The sequence below is a fragment of the Populus nigra genome, chromosome 2 (assembly GCF_951802175.1).
Source record: "Populus nigra chromosome 2, ddPopNigr1.1, whole genome shotgun sequence".
Taxonomy (NCBI): Eukaryota; Viridiplantae; Streptophyta; class Magnoliopsida; order Malpighiales; family Salicaceae; genus Populus; species Populus nigra.
This window is the reverse complement of record NC_084853.1, coordinates 45,199,399-45,219,567: the sequence shown is the minus strand read 5'-3', so window position 1 is coordinate 45,219,567 and position 20,169 is coordinate 45,199,399. Positions and strand designations below refer to the sequence as shown.

At 33.2% G+C, this 20,169-nt stretch overlaps 2 protein-coding genes and 1 pseudogene across 2 annotated transcripts; 1 reads left to right on the top strand and 2 right to left on the bottom strand.

Moving 5' to 3' along the window:
* Positions 1-240: 240 nt before the first annotated feature.
* LOC133681522 (protein RGF1 INDUCIBLE TRANSCRIPTION FACTOR 1-like) lies at positions 241-2,047 on the bottom strand. Its single transcript, XM_062104583.1, has 5 exons — positions 1,888-2,047; positions 1,615-1,797; positions 1,442-1,516; positions 1,051-1,191; positions 241-927 (listed from the first exon to the last, which is right to left on the bottom strand). Exons 1-5 carry the CDS (start codon positions 1,888-1,890, stop codon positions 589-591), a joined length of 741 nt encoding a protein of 246 aa, XP_061960567.1. The 5' UTR covers positions 1,891-2,047; the 3' UTR covers positions 241-588.
* A 7,326-nt stretch (positions 2,048-9,373) lies between these two features.
* Positions 9,374-12,131, top strand: LOC133682209 (vesicle-associated protein 1-3-like; annotated as a pseudogene).
* A 287-nt stretch (positions 12,132-12,418) lies between these two features.
* LOC133683181 (uncharacterized) lies at positions 12,419-13,151 on the bottom strand. Its single transcript, XM_062106723.1, has one exon. It carries the CDS (start codon positions 12,909-12,911, stop codon positions 12,726-12,728), a length of 186 nt encoding a protein of 61 aa, XP_061962707.1. The 5' UTR covers positions 12,912-13,151; the 3' UTR covers positions 12,419-12,725.
* Positions 13,152-20,169: the final 7,018 nt, after the last annotated feature.

The following is a 20,169-nucleotide window of genomic DNA, read 5'->3' as shown; positions in this document are numbered from 1 at the left end:
ATCAGGTAGTAGTAATCTATTTTTGCTTGAAAATTCATTAAAATACACAAAAACAAACAACATTTTACCAAAAAAAACCAGGATTTCGAGGCTGAGAAAATTAACACGTCTGCGATTCAATCTGTTCTTGAATCAAAAACATTAGGCACACTACATTCTCAAACCAACACTAAATAGTTTCGTCGTGTCAAATAAAAGTGCAAAACCATCCGTGACATGCAATGATATGAAACTAATAAGTGGCACTTGAAAGGAGGACCTTTGATAGCTATAAAAGTATAAAAAGGAACTGATAATTGGCAATGTGTGAATGACAATTACCCCATCAGTCAGGAGAAAAGGCGATAAAAACAGGGTCCTCTTGTCACTATTACTTACTGTAGTAACTCTATAGTAAAGGGAGGGATAAAAAAAGGCAGCACTGATAGAGCCCTCAACAAAATTGGAAGAATTTCATTTTCATTCCCATTTTCCTAACCCCAAATTTACCCTTCAATAAACAACAAATTACCAAATTCTAGGCAATCATCGGGCCCCTTGCCATCTTCTTCACTCCCTGTGTAGCATGAGCAGTAGGCCGTAGATGGTTTAATAAAGAGGAGCCCGGCACGGTGCCTTCTTTCTCCGGTTCATTAAATTAGACGATATCTCGGTAATTCTTGGAAACATCGTCCGGCATGAATTTGTTAAGCTGCTCCTTTTCTTTCTCACAATCTCTGTTGTGGCAGTACAAGCAAGTGTCTTACAATCAACCCCACCATACCCACCTGAACTAGAGCTTGTCTTGGCCGAACCGGTAGGTTCAAGAACCGAGTCAGGGGTCATTAAACCGTCATCTGAACCCGGTTCAGACAAAGGTAAGAACTTGCAATCACAAAAGAAACTTGAAAGCCCACTAACACCTTTTGTAGTCAAAATATGATCAACCTGTAAAGAAAAGAGAAGTGAAGGAAACCCGGATGAGGAAATGTTGCGAAATGATATGGGTTAGACTTCAGAGGCAGGATTCTGAAAGAGTGAAGTTTTGAACATGGTAATTAATATAACTACCTTGCAAGAAATGGAGCAAAAGAGATAAGGATACTGGAGACCTCTGTCACAGGTGCTACAATTGTTGCCTCTGATATTCACTATCCTTGTTTGTGGCCTGTGATTTAAAAATATCACCTTTGCACTGTTTGTAGTATAGGACTGCAAACACACAGAATTGAAACTGGTTAGGGACAAAATATTGGGTGCAATTTGCTTTTCAAAAAAAGGGAGGCATAAAAAATGTAGCTAAATATTCTGTCTGTGAAGACAAGAAAGAATCTATATAAACAGCAATGAATGTGTGTACGGACAGAACTAGCAAAGAACTATAACAAGAAGGTTGCGTATCCATATGTTTAACTCTTGTGTTTCATGAATTTCATCATAATCTCATCAAAATTTTACTTACTTGAACAAAAGCACAGTCGAATAATTTCTGAGCATCATCTAGCCTTAAAACATCATTATATACATATCTTCTTATCTGAAACACACAAAGAAGAGATTGTCAAAACCTAGTAAAACACATGAAAAGCATGTAAGTGCAAAACCTGATCTTTGGCAGGTAAATTTTGAAGGAACCTGCAGGAGACGGTGAGAGTTGTGCGGAGACAGACAGTGAGGGCAAATACTGATGCAGCAGTCCAAGCAAAATATGTTCTTTTCATTCTTTCTTGCGCCTTTGTGAGTTAAACAAGCATCGAAGAATTTTTCTGCGAGAAGAGCTTGAAGCCAAGGAGGTAGTAATAGATTTGAAGAAATCAACTGTAAACAAAAGCATGAAAATTAGTACTACTACCACTACCACTGATTCAAGAAAAAAGAAAAACAAGACATCCATGAAACAAAACACACCATTTTGAATTTTGATGAGAAAGAGTTTGTGTTCAGGGCTTGTAAAGATAGTGGTGGACTAACTATTACTGCACACAGAGAGAGAAACGGCGCCTGGTAAATTGGTAATGGTACTGGTGCAGTGTGTTACTGTTACCAATGAGAGAACAGTCAGAGAGAGGGGGGGGGGAGGGCGGCCACATCTAAAGGGGTGTGTCCTATTATTGTGTTTTGTTTTGGACAAGAGAAATACACTAGCTATCCTTTTCTTTTTAAAAAATAAAATACACCATACCTAGCTAGTGGTAGTATATTATACACTAGGCCAGTGCAAGCAGGGTTTGGAAAGTGAAAGCACAAAAGGGAGGACAAAATTTTTGTAGTTAGATGATAAAAGAAAGGATAAAAAATTAAGGGAACTCAAATCAAAATCTAAAACTTTCCTTTCTAGCTCATAACCCAAAAAACCTCTAACCATTTGTTCCTTTGTAAATGGGTGGTTTGGCCTGGCTACAGGTGCCTGCTCTTTCCCTTTTTTCTTTTTGTTTTTCTCTGCACTGTGCTAAGTGCTAAATGACAAGACTAGAAACAGCGGCTTTTCTCGGTTCTCGGTGGAAACGGTAAAAAGGAATCGCAAGTGGCCCTAATAAGATCTTCACATAAGTCACCATTTGTATCTCTATGGTTAGAATTAATAAGTTTTATACAGTATTTTACGAGACATGCACAAATGCTCAGAGTAACTTGGTTGTAGATACGAACAGGTGTTCAGATGGCGGTCTACATGAACAATATCTTCTTCTTTCTCTCCATAAAATGAGAAAATGGGAGACAAATAGACCATCCAACTTCCTCGCAAGATATATCATGTCCACAACAGTTTCAATTATTCGAAAGGATCTCCATATTTTACATTTTCGTTGCTCAAATTTAGTCTTAAGGTGTCTTGGAAGATAGATCTAATTGTCAAGGAGACTAGAGATTGTCCTTCTTCTTTTCTATGTCTTCTTGTTTGCCGTTTGGGGAGAAGGGCCAGTAGCATAGCAGATTGAGTAACTAAAGAGGGATTGGGAGTCCGTCCTTCTATCTGGGTAATGAAACCACCACCACCACCCCAGCTATATGTAAAGCTGCTTATCAGTAACTGCCCTGATTTGAGGTCGTCTTGGTGAAATCCATCCTTCTGAATAGAGAGAGAGACTGGGAAAACATTGCTGCTAGTATTGCTAGTAGTAAAAGGAGAAGGAAAAGAAAAGAAAAGGCTTGGCATAATACTACTGCGAGTATCATAATGGTTAGGCCTGGCTCCATTCGGTGAATTGACATGGGAACTTAATGTTGGGTGCTTTCTGGTGTTGGGTATTAGTTGTTTTTTAATTTTTTAAAAAAATATATTAAAATAATATTTATTTTTATTTTTAAAATATTATTTTTTATATTAGTCCATGAAAAATTAAAAAATAATTTAAAATAAAAAATAAAAATAAATTCAATTTTTTTAAGCATTTTTAAAATACAAAAATAAACGACCTCTTAATGTATATTAAATTTTTAATTGAATTAAATGACACATTAAGATGATAAAATTTATTTTAATAGATCAAATATTTAGATCTCGTTTTAATAATTGGGTCACGAATAAGATGGGTTGACCTAAAAAAACCAATACAACACTTATAGAAAAAACCTAACTAGTTACAATGCAACACTTGTATAAATCAAATTTAAATTTTAAACCAACAATATAAATTTAATTCAATATTCAAAACATAAACCAAATATAAATTCTAAAATATTTAAAACAAAACATCCAAAAATATAAATTCTAAATCAAAAACACATTCACTTTTATTGAATGAACACATTAAGTTCTTTTGTGTCCATAGAAGCAAAATTTGAATCAAATGTCAATGGAATTGAGCCAATCTCGTCAATATCTAATAAATCATCAGCATGCTCCTTTGAAACTTCATCGTCACAATCATCTTCAATCTCATTAATATTTATGACATCTACATTTCAAACACAATTAACAAATAAATATTATGTGTTAAACAATACTTTATTTTAAATAATATTTATCACTAAATAATCAATCATTAATTACCATCATCTAAAGTATCTTATATGGTCATTGTTGATAGAGCTTGGTGAAAACTCTCTACTTCTTCAGTTGTCAAAATTGACAGGTCATCTTCCACTACCCAATTTTCAATGTCACAAGTTGTCTCAAAATTAATTGAATCATAATTTCATCATTTCCCAGTAATTCCTATATATTAAAAGAGAAGGTAAACATAATATACATATTAATAATGCTTATAAATAAGATAAAATAATATTTAAGGAATTAGAGAAAAGAAAAATACTTTTATTTCAATCTTAGATTACAGTGGATGTAAACAAGGTTATTAAGCCTTTGGTGATCCAATCTATTTATCTTTTTGGAGTGAATATGTTCAAACATACTCCAATTTCTCTTGCATCCCGAAGAACTACAAGTTTGACTTAACACTTGTATAGTCAAATGTTGTAGATTTGGAGCACCAGTTCCATGTCATCCACCATTCATTTATACAAAAAAATAATAAGTAAGACTATGTCAAATAATATTTTTAAATATAAAAATTATATACCTGGAGACATAAGGGTGTGATTATTTATTGCCAATACTCGACCAAAGTCATGTTCAGCATTCCTAAACAACTTCATCTCACTTGTAATCTTACCTTACAATGATAGATTTCCATATATATATTTCTCAAGAAAATCTAGAAGTCCATAAATGGTGCTCATATGTTTATCCATTATATTTACATCATATTGAAATTGAGGACTCAACTAAAATACCGTTGCATAAAGATTTCTATATAGATGTCAATCCCATCGATTATTGATAATATCTATGAAATGTTTCACTCTAGCTTTTCTCTTTTGAAATCTTCTCAACATTTTTTCTTTTGCATGATGAATAACATCATTCAAATATCCCATCGAAGATCTATCATCACCATCAACCATTCGTAAAACTCGAACTAAAGATTCACTCATTCACATAATTATTGCACATTCTTCCCAAAACAGAGCGTCTAACACATTCTCAACAAACTTTTTTCCTTCGCTATGTTTAGCATAAGCGGATGAGATCCATTCCCTAGATGTCACCATAGCTCTCAACTCATGTTTATGAGCTAAAATGCTTTGCAATGCAATGAAATTGGTAGCAAAACGAGTAGGAGTTGGACGAAATATTTTTTTCATCATCTTTTCATGCTCAATTTGTTATGCATTAGATGGATTGAAATCTGTTTGCATTTCTTTAACTCTTTTTTTTTCAACATTTCCTTTAAGATTCAAGAGCATTTGATGTCGAACATCAGGAGGATATTTGCACCATTGTTCAACTTCTCCTTTAGCTCCAGCTAAATATTGCTTAAATCGATTAATGCCACCACCCGCAAATACTTTAGCACAATATAAACATATTAATTTAGTTTTTTTACATCTAACACTAAGTTCAAGAGCTTATCTACAATGACCCCATGTCAAATCTGTTCTTCCTCTACTACCACTTGACATAAAAATTGAAGGTTGAGATGATTAGGTCGTTGAAGGATCGCTAATTGGAGTACTACCATCATGTGAAGACATTTTAAGGACCTGACATAAGTTATAAACACAGAACAATAACGAACCTGACAAAATAGAAAGTTGCATTTGACTACAATAAATAGATATACTATGATAGAAGAAACATATCTAGCAGTTAGAACTACAAGATAATTTATTCTAAAGATTTGGGAAAACAGGCTTCTTACTCTCCCTTTTTCTACCAAAAAATCAAAGCAATTTATTCTTATCATACAAGAAAAAGACATTCTGTGCTAGATATATTTCCATAGGCATTGAATTTAGAAGTCAAGCTTGGGCAATTGGGAAAAAATCAATAATTACAGGTGCTTAAAGTTCAGGTCACTAGACAATTACAAACACAACAAGGAAGAACTATAAACATATTTAAAGAAATGCAGAAACAGAGAAATATCATAAAACAAATTTAAACAGTTCTTATTGTTGCAAAGCGTATAAGTTACCGATAAAAAGTAACCTAATTTCATAAACCAATGTTATAGTTATGCATCTTGCTTGTTAAGATTACTCCAACCGCTCCATCTGGGATATCCATTTCTCAATCTAACCATAGAAAAGGAAGGCAAAAGGGTGCATCAGGCTTCACACATTCATTCAATGTTTTATATGGTTGAGATCAAGATAAATATGGTTCCAAAACAAAACAAGACAAATATAGTTCAGGAACATCATCCCATGCACAATGTCTTACACAATCCATTACTTCTTCACGATATTCATTACGAGCTTCTTTCAAGCGTCTTAATTTCTCACAACAAGCACGTTCTTTTATTTGTTTCTCAGTTTCTTCACTACTTCCCAATTCATTTTCTACATGTCTTCATTGCTTCAATAAACTATAAAGCAGTACTGAGGAGTTGATATTTGATATAGTTTCTAATATACAGCTTAACTAATATGCAGCTTACGAAGAAATAACTGAAATAAATCAAGAAAAATAAGGTAGAGGCTTTATTAAGTTGCAGAAAAGAAAAGAACAGAGAGACATACATGTGGATGTGAGAATAGAAAAGAATCGATGTCAGATCAAGAACTGCGAATGAATCGATGCAAGATCAAGAATTGCAAGTTCAAAAAAAGACAAAATAAAGAAAAGAGAGAGTAAAAAAGGAGATTCATGAAGAGGAACAAGAGTCTAACCTTATTTGCAGATTTGAAACAGTGATCAAGAGTCTTCTGCTCCTTTGCTTTTCGCGATTGAAATTGCTTTTTCTTTAATTAGGTTTTATCTATGTATGCAATTCTGCATTGTTCATCATTTTGACCTTTTAAAAAGCTAAAACGACATCATTTCACGTCTATGTATATATATATAAAAAGAGGCTAACCGAGGTTTTACTTAGACCTGGACCGGTCCCGGGCCCAGATCGGCCGGATCCCGGGTCGACCCGCCAGGCTGATCCGGGTTTCAAAACTATGATTAGCACACTCAAATAAAAAAAATCTTGACTCGATAATTTACGAATTAACATGGAATTTCAATAATTCAAATAGTAATATTTCTTTAAAGTAAATAGTAAATATTAATGATAATTGAACGAGGAGATAATAATACCATACTAAGCAACTACTATATTTTGGATCAAATTAAACTCCCATGACAAAGTGGATTACCTATCTGGCCTTTTTTTTTCCAATCAATATTACCCGGCTATTTACCATGTAAGTTTGCACATGCCATGCAGGCAAGCAGCGTGCATGATATGAAACATCATGAACATGGAGGTGGTCTTCAATTAAAATTCCTCAGTGACAGGTTATTTAAGGGTGCTTCATGAACATGGAATAGCAGTAACTGGGTTCTTCCATTTAGAAAGGATGCTAACAGGACTCCAGCTGAAACCATGAATGATCTACCGGTTTGAATTTTGTATCAACAGGACTACACGTAATTTTGTATGCTTTTCACAGCTGTAATAATGATTTTAGGTGATGCGTTTATGTTCCATGACAATAATTCGTATATCTTGATGCAGCGAAAGCAACATGGAAAACTGAGCAGCCATTAATAGGCTGACTTGAGGTCCATGTTACTTGTGGTTCAGTATAGAGACCGGTTTGGAAAACACAAAACCAAGCGCATCTGGCAATCAGTCATCTTGTCTAGTTCTTGATCATGTAGAAGCTCCCTTGCTGGATGCTAATAATTAGCAAATCGGACAGTAAATTCTGGGCTTATAGAAAAGAAAGGCACGCACGCACGTAAGTTCTGGACACAACGAGCTTTTTTATGCTAGACCAGTCAATAAAGTTTCCCCGAATCAAGACATAGCACTTGCAATTATACGATTCCAAGATAATATACCTGCCTACAAAAAATAATCACAAGGTGTTGATGCTGATTAGCCAGCCGAGGTTGGTTGTTAATTACGTGCTCCGAGGAGCATGAATTACGAGCAATGCAAAGGGTGATAGAGGAATGGGCCCAAGAGAGAGAAAGGGAGAGAGTTAGGTCGAAGGAGATGACAGACGAAATTAAAATGTGAAAGAGATAGGTGTACCGCAAGACGCAGACAAGGAGGGAAGAGAGGAATTGGCATCTAAAATGGTACGAATATGAAACAGCAAAGCAATGCATGCAGCAGCTGTTTCATTGAAAATGGCAGGACAGCTATCTGACTCCAGCAGCCCTTGCCCCCAGAAAATTATAATCCATCAGCTAGCATAGGCTCAGCCTCAGGTACTAGTATCATCTCCACAGGGTACTATTCAGATTCGCCTTTATTCCGTGAAAACTAATGACTCGTTTATTGTCATGTTCTTGCCCAGTTTAGCTCTTGTGCCTGACGCTCTCGATGTATATGATCATGTTCTCGCCGAGTTTAGCTTGTGTCTTACGTTCTTGATGCACATGTCTTCCACCAGTTACACAGATAAACCATGGAGTAAAAAGGATCGATACAAATTAATTCAATATAGTATATTAAAATAATTTAAAAATATTAATTTAAAATAAAAAAAATTAAAAATTAAAATGTTAAAAAATTTTAAAAATACTTTTAAAACACAACCTTAAATTTCTACTTGGAAACAACATCCATCCATTTTTTTTTTAAAAAAATATACTCTTTGATGGTTTTGAAATTAAATGGGGATTGCAATTACTTTTGTTTTGTTTTTATACAAGGATATCGTCATTTATTTTTTCAAGGAGATATATGATTTATTATATTTACATTCTTTTCAGTGTATATCTAAAAATAATTTTTATAGTTTTTTTAATATTAATTTAATCAATTCTTTCAATATATATAAATATTTTATGTTTTTAACAAGTTCGGAATTAATCTTAAAAAAGTCAATCAAACAAACTTTTATTTGAAAATGACAATGAGAATTGGGAAATATATTTTTATTGTAAAAATATCTATTATTTTTACTTTTAGTTGAAGATAATATTTATATTATATCTATTATTTATAACGTAAAATAATTATCGAAAAAAACTCGATCATGGGTAATGTTAAATTATATTTTTTTTATTAATGTGGATGTTCGGATTGGCTTGCATGTACCTCAATTAATTCCACGGGCCCTAAAATTAACAACCATATAAATTTTTAATGATTATCATATTAACAACTACAAAAATTAAATTTAAAATAATAAAAAAATAAATATTTTAATCTTAAATTCTTGCCAACATATCTTTATCTATCATGACCTTTATTTGAAGGTGGGTGTTCATGATATTAACAACAAACAATTAGGTTGGTGATCCCTTGTAAAAAAATTAATGGAAAAGCCTAACAAATCAAGAAATTAAAACTCCCGTCTTAACCTCACCAACCGTTGAACCTTCACACATAACAACCCCGCTGAACCCAATACTATCACAACGTTTCTTAAAATCAAACGGTTAACGTTAGTCACCCAAATCACCATCATCGTGATTTTACTCTCTACCCAAATCTCAAAACATAATTTTTTATTTTTTTTCCCTCCTCCCTCCCACTGTTTTACTTTCCTTCCTATATCACATTAAAAAAAAAAAAATCATTTTCTCTTAAAGAACAAAATAAAAGGCCCTAATTTTGATACAAATTTTTTGATTTTCACAAATTAAATTCCTACTTCGCACTGAAATAAATTAGCAAGCATGAGTGCTGGAGATCTTCTTAATATCCCACTCAATAGAGCTCAAATTTCCATCTAAGTTCCTTTCTTGCTCTCTATCTCTCCTTTTCTTTTTCCTGTTTGCTTTCCGAGAAAATGGAAACAAAAGAAAATATCTAAATTTATTGATTTTGTGTCGAAATTACGCGAGAGCGGCTCTAACTAGGAGCCAAATTGTTTGTTGCTTCAAATCCATAGCTGGTAATGCATTTTGGCTTCTAATGTTATATGTGATGATAGCGACTCGTGTAAATTATGGTTGTTTTCCTCAAGTGGATGGCTTTTCGTTTCATTTTGTTTTGCTTTAATGACGCATTGTAGACATGTATGTTTGGGCATATAATGGTTTTATGAGCTTTCTACTTGTTCTTGATTGGATTGTGTTAGTTACAATGCAAGGCCAAAAGGAGTCACCGCCAGATATGCAATGCAAGGCCAAGTTCCTGCTTCAGAGTGTTGTTGCACCTGATGGTACAACTACCAAAGACATAACTTCTGATATGGTGGGGTGGCTTCTTTGTATCTTCCTTTGCTTATTCCTGTTTAAAGATTGACGGTTATGTTTTCTCAATATAGAATTATTGTTTATTCCTGTTTAAAGATTGACGGTTTTGTTTGCTCAATATAGAATTAAAGATGGGAGTGATTGGTTTTGCAGTTTAATAAGGAGGATGGTAGGGTTGTGGAGGATTTCAAATTGACGGTTTTATACATCCCTTGCAAATCTTCCCTCTCCTGTTGCAGAAGAATCTGATGAAGGATCTTCTCCTTCTAGGCCTTCTGTGTTTGAGAACGGTAATCAGGATACTTCATTGCTTGATGCTGTAAGTGTTCCATCTTGTTTCTGTTTTGAGATCTTCTTTCCTCCTTTTTGCTTTTATTGTACGCATATATGCTTATTGGAGTCCAGGTAGCTATGGTATTTTTCATTTATTTGGGACCGTTTTTCAGGTATCAAGATCTTTAGAGGAGCCTACAGAAAAATCTTCTGAGGTAAACTATCTTTCTGCCCTGTTTTCCTTAAAATTCTGTGACTTCGATCGTGAAAATTTACTTAAATCTGACGTTCCTAATTTACTCAATGACAAATATGTTGTTTTCGAAATGATTTCTTGAACTTCATTACATGAAATCTGAAATACACAGGTCCATAATGATTCTATAAACTATAGCCATTGACATAAGCTGTTCAGCTCGAGTGTTATTTCTTGCAAAAAACTGATGACAGCTTTAATTTTGTGCTTGTTGTTCTGTTTGTATTTTGAAATTCCTCTGATGAAATTTAGAATATGCAAGTATATTGGGAATGCTCCGGTATACTGGATTTTTAGGAATTTAATGTGTTACTACAATTTAAATAGAAGGATATGTTGGGACTGTGAAGCTATGTGCCTTTTCATTCTTTTGGTTTTTGTTCTTGGCGGGGAAAGCATTGCTCTGAGGACGATTTACAGGGTACATGTGTGGCATTTGAAATATCCAGCCATGTACCTGTAGGATTAATCACCAATTAGAGCTTCCATAAATAAACATTTTAAAGCTAAATGCTGCCTATTTACTCTTGAAAGTATTTTGCTTTATGGAACACCTTTGTTTTTGCAATTTTGGGTCAATTTTCTGACCCATGTTTGTATATCAGACATGGTCAGTGATTTCAAGGTTGACTGAGGAGAAAACTCCTGCCATGCCTGCAGCAAAATCAGAAGCTTCGGCATGAACTGGTATGAATTGAATGTTAATGTCATTGTTTTAGTCTAGATAATTGGTTTATGAAAGTTTGGCAAAGTGCGGTTTTCCTTTTCCTATATCTTATGTTGGTTTGATTCTCGAATGATTGTGCTATGCATTTCTGAGATTGGTTTTGCATTAAAATACACAGCATACTTTCATGTGAAATATTTTTATCTTCTGTCGATGAGATACCGTATGGTGAAAGTAGGAAGGATAGTTGTGTTGTTGAATCCTCTTTTGCCTGCATGAACTCCTTCTAGTGATGCATTCTCAAGTTTCTTGTCAGTGAAACGCATTAGTTATTTAATGGTGTTTTGTCACTGTTAGTGCTCACCGATCTTGCTATTGTGTGCTTTTTCCTGCAACAGGAACTGATGAGAAAACAGATCAGGAAAAAACATGCTGGGGGTGTCTCTTTATTGGTTGTTTTTCTGGTTTGTTTTGTTTGGCATCTTGGTTGGCTATATCTTCAAGTGAATATCCAAGTGACTGAGATTATAGTTTGAGTTGACAGAGTGTGCACCCTTCCCAGAGGTTTTGAAACTTTTTAGGACTTCCTCACGTAGTTTGTAAAATTATAGTCAGATGCATTGTTGACACTTTTGATTATTGATTTGTCAGGTGTTTGAGCAAGAACTAGATCGGTTTGGATGATAGTTAGACTGGCTAATAGCCTGTTAAACTTAGGATCTCTTGTGAATGGATTGATTTGTAATCTAGTGACTGCCATTTCTCGTGCTATGAATGGATTCATTTCTCTTACTGAAGCTGAACCTACTAATTACTGCTCACTAGTCTTCTTCCTAAACCCCAAAATGTACAATTTTTTGCTTTCCATCTCTGATTCTTTGCCTGTATATCTGTGGTTTTTTCAACGTGCCCATGCAATTTATATCAATCCCCTGGTAGAATTCTGAATGCTTAAAAAGCTGTGGGTTTTCATAAATCATTGAGACTAATCCTGAGACTTGAAAGAAATGCTCTGCTAGGCAATGTGAGATTATGGAATTGCTGCAGTCTGGAAAATAACAGATTGAGCTATATTGGACGCTAGTTATTGAATGATAAACTTTCAGCCTATGCAATCTTTAGTTTTAGTAATAGAGTAAGGGTACATGTTGCTTTATCAAATGAAAACCGATAGACCGTTTCCACTAGGGCACTAACCCCAAGCATAAAAGTAAGACAATCACTCATAAAGATGGGAAAGGGGGGCAAAAAACTATAGGCTAATACATGGAAACATAAGCTCCCCGATTTTGCAAATAATTCATATAGATCTTCATATGAATAAGACTAGAGTTGCTCAAGATGGGATCATAATATAGGTTCGAACCCTGTCATGGTGATGGATCGATCAATCATTCTGAAACATCATCTCTGTCTTTCTTGTTGCTGGGTTTGCGATGGGTTTCTTCCATCTGTTTGGCCTTGGAAAGGCCAAATTCAGCAAGTTTTTTTATGTTAGGCACGTTGTAGTTCTGGGCTATGTAGATCCCAGACAGTGTCCCGAACATGAACGTGAAGGAGCTCCTTATTAAACCCATTTGGCTCCCAAAAACTCTTTAGTATGCAGCTAGCTATGTAGAGTATGAGAAAGAGACTTGGCTTGATCTGAGAGATGTGAATCAGGAACTTGACGGTCTTGAGAAATCAAAGATGGGTGTGCAGGGGATTCATAAAGCCGTGATGTCGTAGTTCCCAAGACTCAGAACGAGCCCTCCTTTTGTGTACATGGTGACTCCTCCTCCAAGGGTCAACCCTTCTTGGCTAAGCAACAATTGTTTTCGAAGGATAGCGACAATTTAAAAGATAGACGACAACATCGCGTTGCTTTGACTTTGTTTTAAGAAAAAAAAATCTCAAATTATCTTGTTTAAAATAGATTATGTAAAACTATTTACCCTTAGTGTTTGCTGAACTAGAAATGAAAAAATAAATTTTTATTAATATTTTTGTATTGTTTGATATATTAATATCATACATAAATTTTAAAAAAACATTTTAATATATTTTTAAATAAAAATAATTTTAAAAAATAATTTTTACCATACTACCAAGCAAACTCTTTAAAAATCAATTTAAAGGTAGATAAATAAAAATTTCTACTTAGATTTTAATTTCTTTTAATTATTACATAGTTAAAGGGAAAGAGAAAAATGGTATTGAATATCTACTTTCAAGTTCCTTGAGGATATGGTAAAATTAGATGTTAGTCCCTAACTTTCTAAAATTCTAAATTGAATCCCTCGAAGTCACATAAGATTTAAGACTTCAAATCTCATTAAATGCAAAATTATTTGAGGATAAAATGTGATTAGAGAAATTTTTGTCGTTGAGCAAACACGACCCAAGAAATCAATGATAGTAGCAGACAAAGGACCAATCTGTTAATTTATTTGAGAATTGATTCATCAACTAAAAAGGTTAAAATTGACCTCCTGCAATTTCGCTCATTTAAAATTGGATCCGTTTGTTAAATTTTTTAGGGTTTTTTTTCCCTATTAATTAACGTTTAAAAATCACCTCTGTAAATAATTTGAGCATGCTGTACCCTTTACTTCTAGTTTTTGGTTATTTTAAACCTCCCGTCTATTTTTATGTACAAATTGATCTAAACCCGTTGATTTATTGACTTGTTTCTTAGCCTTTAGATGAATTTGACTTTTAAGTAAAAAAATAAAAAATATATTTAAAAATGATACAAAAATATCCATAAATAGGAAAAATATCCATGAAAAATAAAAACCAACAAAGAAAATCTCAGAAAATTCTGAAAACAAAAACAAATCTCAATTTTCATCTTTGGACTTTTTATTTTTTTCTGTAATTAGATTTATTGCTAAATTTTTTATTTTACCTCACAATCATTTTAACGGAAAAAAAATAAAATGGAGGGGAGGGGAGGTTTAAAGTAAAAAATAAAGAATAAAAATAGAAGTGAAGGGTTCAATGCGATCAAATTATTTGTGGAGAGTTCAATTTGATGAATTTCAATAATAGGGGGGCAATTTGTGAAACCTACAAAATCTAACTTGAAGTACTCAATTTCAAACGAATCATAGTATATATGGCATTACATGGAGCAGGAGTCGTCCTATTACTAATTGTGATGAGTTAAATCATTCAGGAACGTCATCGCTCTCTTTCTGGTTTCTGGGTTTGCGATGGGTTCTTTCAATTTGTCTGGCCAAAGAAAGGCCTGTCTCGGCAAGTTTTTTGACGTCTGGCACGTTGTAGTTCTGGGATATGTAGATCCCAGCCAGTGTCCCCAACATGAATGAGAAGCTTCTCCTTATCAGACCCATGGCTGCCTCTTTTCTTCAAGGAACGATGCTTCACTTGACTGAGCTAGCTACAGAAAAAGAAAATTAAGCAGTACTGAAGCAGGAACTAATTCGGTAGTTTGGAGAAGGCAAGGTTGTTTGGCAGAGGATTTATATATAACTTGTGGGCGGTCCTGGCGTATTTCTCAAGACATGAAGAAGGAAAGAGTGGCTCCTCCTCCAAGGGTCTCCTTGACAATTTATTTTTTTTTCTTTAAATTGTAACTAAGGCCATGTTTGTTTCCCGAAATTCATTTTTCGGGAAACTACTTTCCAAACTTTCCTGTGTTTGTTTGCCATTAGAAAAGTTGGTCAACGGAAAACATTTTCCGGTCAACGGAAAACACTTTCTGGTCAACAGAAACACTTTTCGGTCAACGGAAAACACTTTCCAGTCAAAGAAAAATTTGGTTTGGTTTATAGGAAAGTGTTTTTCCTTTTGGCTGTGTTTGTTTTCCGGAAAGTGGTTTCCGGGAAACCACTTTCCAAACTTTCATGTGTTTGTTTGCCATTGGAAAAGTTGGTCAACGGAAAACACTTTCCAGTCAAAGGAAAATTTGGCTTGGTTTTAAGGAAAGTGTTTTCCTGAAAAATTTGGGCGGAAAACACTTTCCGGAAGTTGTGAAAAATTTAGAAATGTCATTATTTGCTGATTTTATCAAATTTGATCCTCAAACTTTTGATTGCTATATATAATTTGTTTTGAATATTTATTTTTTAATTTCATCTCTTAAAATTTAATTTTTATATTAATTTTGGTCCTTATTTTTATAATTGCTATTTGCTTTTTCCTTATCATTTTTTTATTGAAATTTTTTATCTATCACATTTGGTCCTCATTCTTTTGATTTTTACTTATTTTATTTGAAATAATTTATGAAATGTTAATTATTATTATTTTAATTTCTTCACCTTTCATTTTTTTTTAATTTTTTAGATTTAATCTCTATTATTTTGATTATTATTTATTTTATTTGAGATAATTTATGAAATTATATTTTTTTTTCAATTTCATTCTCATTCAACTTTTTAATTTGTAAGATTTGTTCCTCATTATTTTAATAAACTTGAAAAAATAAAACATTAATAAGTTATTTTCCAGCTCATTTTTCATAACATAACCAAACACTGGAAAGTGTTTTCCAGCTCATTTTCCATTACACTACCAAACATCGGAAAATACTTTCCCGGAATTCACTTTCCTGGAATTCACTTTCCCCGGAATTCACTTTCCAAAAGGAAACTACTTTCCTGCAAACAAACGGGGCCTAAGAAAAAAGGTTTGAATATTTATTTTTCAGTCATGAGGTCTTGGTGAAATTATATGTTAGTCCTCGACTTTTAAAAAGTTACTATTGAATATTAAAAGAACTTAATAATTATATCTTTTCTTTTATATTTTTTCCAATGTTTAGAATATAAAACAAAAAGTCTCTTTATAAGAAAAGAAAATGAGAACATTAATGAACACTAAAAAATCTAAGTGTCATGGAAAATTAAAAGACTAAACTCAAGGGTCATAAAGTCTAAAAGATTTTAATGGGCTTTTAATATATATAATTGTAGATTTTATAATACTTTCTCTTGAATGACCATGTACTAAAAATGTGTCTCATTAAAACCTTGCAAAAAAAAAAAATTCCAATAGAAAGAAAAACCTAAGCGAAGGAAAAAGAGTACAACATTCTTGTATGATTTCTGAATACTTCAGAATTCAATAGAAGGTTTTATATAGATACTTCAAGTTCACTTTAATTTGTTCCTTATCAAAATGAGATAACTTCGGGTTATTTCAAGTAGTTTTTTTCGTGCTTCAAGCAGTAACTTTTCTTTCCTTGATGATGGGAAAATATTCTCATCAAAATAACAGTGTTCAAAACGTACCTTAAAAACATCACCAGTTAAAGGTTCAAGGAATCTAATAATAGATGGAGAATCAAAACCAACATAAATTCCTATTCTATATTGTGGAGCCATTTTAGTCTTTTGTAGGGGCACTATTGACGCATATACGACACAACCAAAAGCTTGTAAATGAAATATATTTTGTGGTATACCAAAAACAAGTTGCAAATAAGAATATCTATGGTAAACACTTGGTCTAATTCTAACTAATAATACAACATGTAATATAGCATGTCCATAAATAGACGTAGGCAATTTTTATTTCAAAAGTAATGGCTTAACAATTAATTGAAGGCGCTTATAAATGATTCTGCTAAACCATTTTGATGATGTACATGAGCAACAGGATGTTTAACATCAAATCTAATAGAAGTGCAAAAATTATCAAATGCTTGAGTATGCAAAGATTATCAAACTCATCAGCATTGTCCAATCAAATTTTCTTAATTAAATAATTAGGAAATTGTGTCCGTGGTCTGATAATATGTGTTATTAATTTAGCAAATACAATATTTTGACTAGAAAGTTAACAAACATGTGACCATTTATTTGATGCATCAATTAATACCATAAAATATCTAAAAGGTTTGCATGGTAGATAAATAGGTTCACATATATCTCCTTGAATTCTTTCGAGAAAAGATAGTGATTCTATAACAATCTTTGATGGAGATGGTTTGGTAATTAATTTACCTTGAGAACATGACCGCATGATTTTTCATTTGGTAAAAGAATCTTCAGATTCTTTAAAGGATGCCCATGTGAATTTTCAATAATTCAGCGCATCATTATTGTACCTAGATGTTCAAGTCAATCATGCCAAAGCATAAATATTTTTGGGTTAGAACACTTCTAGTGTGTCACAACATTTATTTCAATATATTTCATGATTGTGTAATAAATTCTATAAGAGAAAGCAGATAATTTTTCAAGTATAAGCTTTTGGCCTGAAATACATGAAAAAAATATAAAGATATTATTTTTTGTCTTCATCTATTATTTCAATATGATAACCATTAGCACGTGTATCTTTAAAATCGAGTGAATTTCTTCGAGACTCGGGTGAATATAATGCATCTTTACTGTCCAATTTTGTGTTATTTGGTAACAAAATATTAGTTTTTCTAGAGGCTTTAATCATGTCTATTGGACCTAATATTATAGTGACATTAGCTTTAGTTAATGTCAAATATTTAAAGTATTTTTTTCTTGAAAATTATGTGCATTGTTACACTGTTTGCCAGACATAAATTTCCATCATAAAAAGTAATGCCTCTTTTTAAAATATAATTAAAGTTCATTATTAACTAAAATGAAACTGACATTATTTATTGAAAATACAATAAGATAAATATCCTAATACAAATAAAAATATTAATCATCCCCAAGGATTTCACCACTAAATATATCATCTGTTTTATCTAGTGTTTTTAAACCCAGTCCGGTGGCTGACCCGACCCAAGGCCCGAGTCACGGGTTTTAACTGAGTCACCCGGGTCAACTTTATTTTTTTATAAATCAAAACGACATCATTTTGGTAAAAAATAAAAAAATAATCAATGGGTTGCAACCGAGTTTTTGATCGGGTCTTGCCAGGTCAACCTGCCGGGTTTGTCTGGTTTTTAACTACCCCTATTTTTTCATAAAATCAGCCCGGTTCCAGTTCCGGGTCAGCCGGGTCCCGGGCCGACCTGCCGGGCTGAGTTTTAAAACTATGATTTTATCAGGGTTTCAAAGAAATCAGATATTTATTTTCCAATTCCCGAGGTCTTGGTAAAAATTAAATGTTAGTCCTTGATGTTGGTTTTAATAACTCCACTCATCATAATATTTTTATACTTTCCATTTTGTTTCTTCTTATAAAATCTTTTATCAGTTACATCCTCAATCCAACTATTATATTTCAAGATGATGGTGCAGGAAGATTTTCATATGATGTGATTCGTAATCTACATGCCAAGATCTGAAAGTAGAACGACAATTAAAAAAAATAAAGTAACTATTTAATTAAAAACCATAGTAAATCAAATTAACACAGTACATCATCAAACCATTTATAAGCAAAACTGACCTCCAAACAACAATACAGGATTCTAACAAGTAACACAATATAAATCTTCATTAGCGTTCTAATTATTATTTCAATTACTAGCATGTGGCATATCCGAGGTTGTTGCCTGTTCAGTTCCTGGGCTTGCAGCCCTGCGTGCTTGACGAGGACAAGTCCGTTTCCGGTGAGCTTCAGGATTTTCCCAACGTTGTGCTCCTCTCGTAACGAAGGCTCCAAACACAGTTCCCATAAAGAAGGCAAAAACAGGCCTCATCTCCCTTGTTGTTTGTTTATAAACTCTTCTCTAGATATTGTGTAAAAGCAAGAGCAAGAATAGATATGGTGTTGGGAACTAGGCGATTGAGCTGGTGGGATTTATAAAGGTTGTTGACTTTAGAACACAACTTGATGCCCAAGTTGTCTTTGCAAATGATTTCACTAAATAAACCTAGCCTCTACTCCAAGGGTCAACCCCGCTGTCTTGCCGTGTTAAATATTTTATTCTAGATGGCGGCATCCATACTTGGTGGATAAGGTGAAAATTTAACTGGGTCAGTTAGCATTTGTGGTCTAAACCAGCCCCTAACAATCAATGAATTTGCGTTAGCATTTGTGGTCTAAACCAGCCCCTAACAATCAACCAGCCCCTAACAATCAATGAATTTGCGTTAGCATTTGTGGTCTAAACCAGCCCCTAACAATCAATGAATTTGCTCTCATTAATGGGACTTCCTCGGAAATAAAATGAAGAATGAATCAATAAAGGAAAAGAAAATTAACTTTTTTTTTTTTATGTTTTCCTTAAATCGTATCTTTGATATGTGTAAATGATCATGCTTTAGGTGATGTTAAACTTGTTATGTTCTTAAACTATTATCCATTCATATGGGATTTTATTTATTTTTCTCAGATTTGTTTTTGAAGAATTGAATGAATTGGATTAAAAATATAAATATCATAGTATTAGTTGAGGTGCGTGCAAGTTGGCCCGGATATTCATGTTAAACTAAAAAAAAATAGATATCATATGCTAGCGAGAGAATGTATGAGAGATAGGGACAATGATGGTTGATACTTTCTATTAAAAAATATGTTTTTGTCCTAATTGTATTCTTGTATTGTCAAATAACTGGTAGATAGTGTTGATGCAAAAGAAATTATCGTTCTTTTTTTAATTGAGAAAAGATGTATTTCTTCAATGATTTTTCAATTTCAGTTTTTTTTTTTTTTTGTTCTTACCTTTTGATTTATATTGAGATATCCCATAAACTTTGGAGATGAAATTAAAATTTACACACAGCGGAACAAAAATAAAGATTGTAGGTCTAATCGAAACAAATCAAAAGTTTTAGATGAAACTGAAAAAATACATGAACCGGAGATTAAAATCTACCCTAAATTGGCTGACGACCATGAAGGTCAAATCAGAAGATAGGGACCCTGTTTTCTTTAGCTGTTCCGAGGTGAAAGGAGTTTGGTGCCAGCTATATCTATTCTGCTTGCAAGAGGGAGATAAGAAAGCGC

Excerpts from the sequence above, each read along its gene's own strand:
- LOC133681522 (XM_062104583.1), bottom strand. Across the intron at positions 1,192-1,441 it reads TCGACTGTGCTTTTGTTCAA|TCCTATACTACAAACAGTGC; the intron begins GTAAGTAAAATT and ends GTGTGTTTGCAG. Across the intron at positions 928-1,050 it reads TTTGCTCCATTTCTTGCAAG|GTTGATCATATTTTGACTAC; the intron begins GTAGTTATATTA and ends TTTTCTTTACAG.
- LOC133683181 (XM_062106723.1), bottom strand. The coding sequence starts at position 12,911 with ATGGGTTTAATAAGGAGCTCCTTCACGTTCATGTTCGGGACACTGTCT.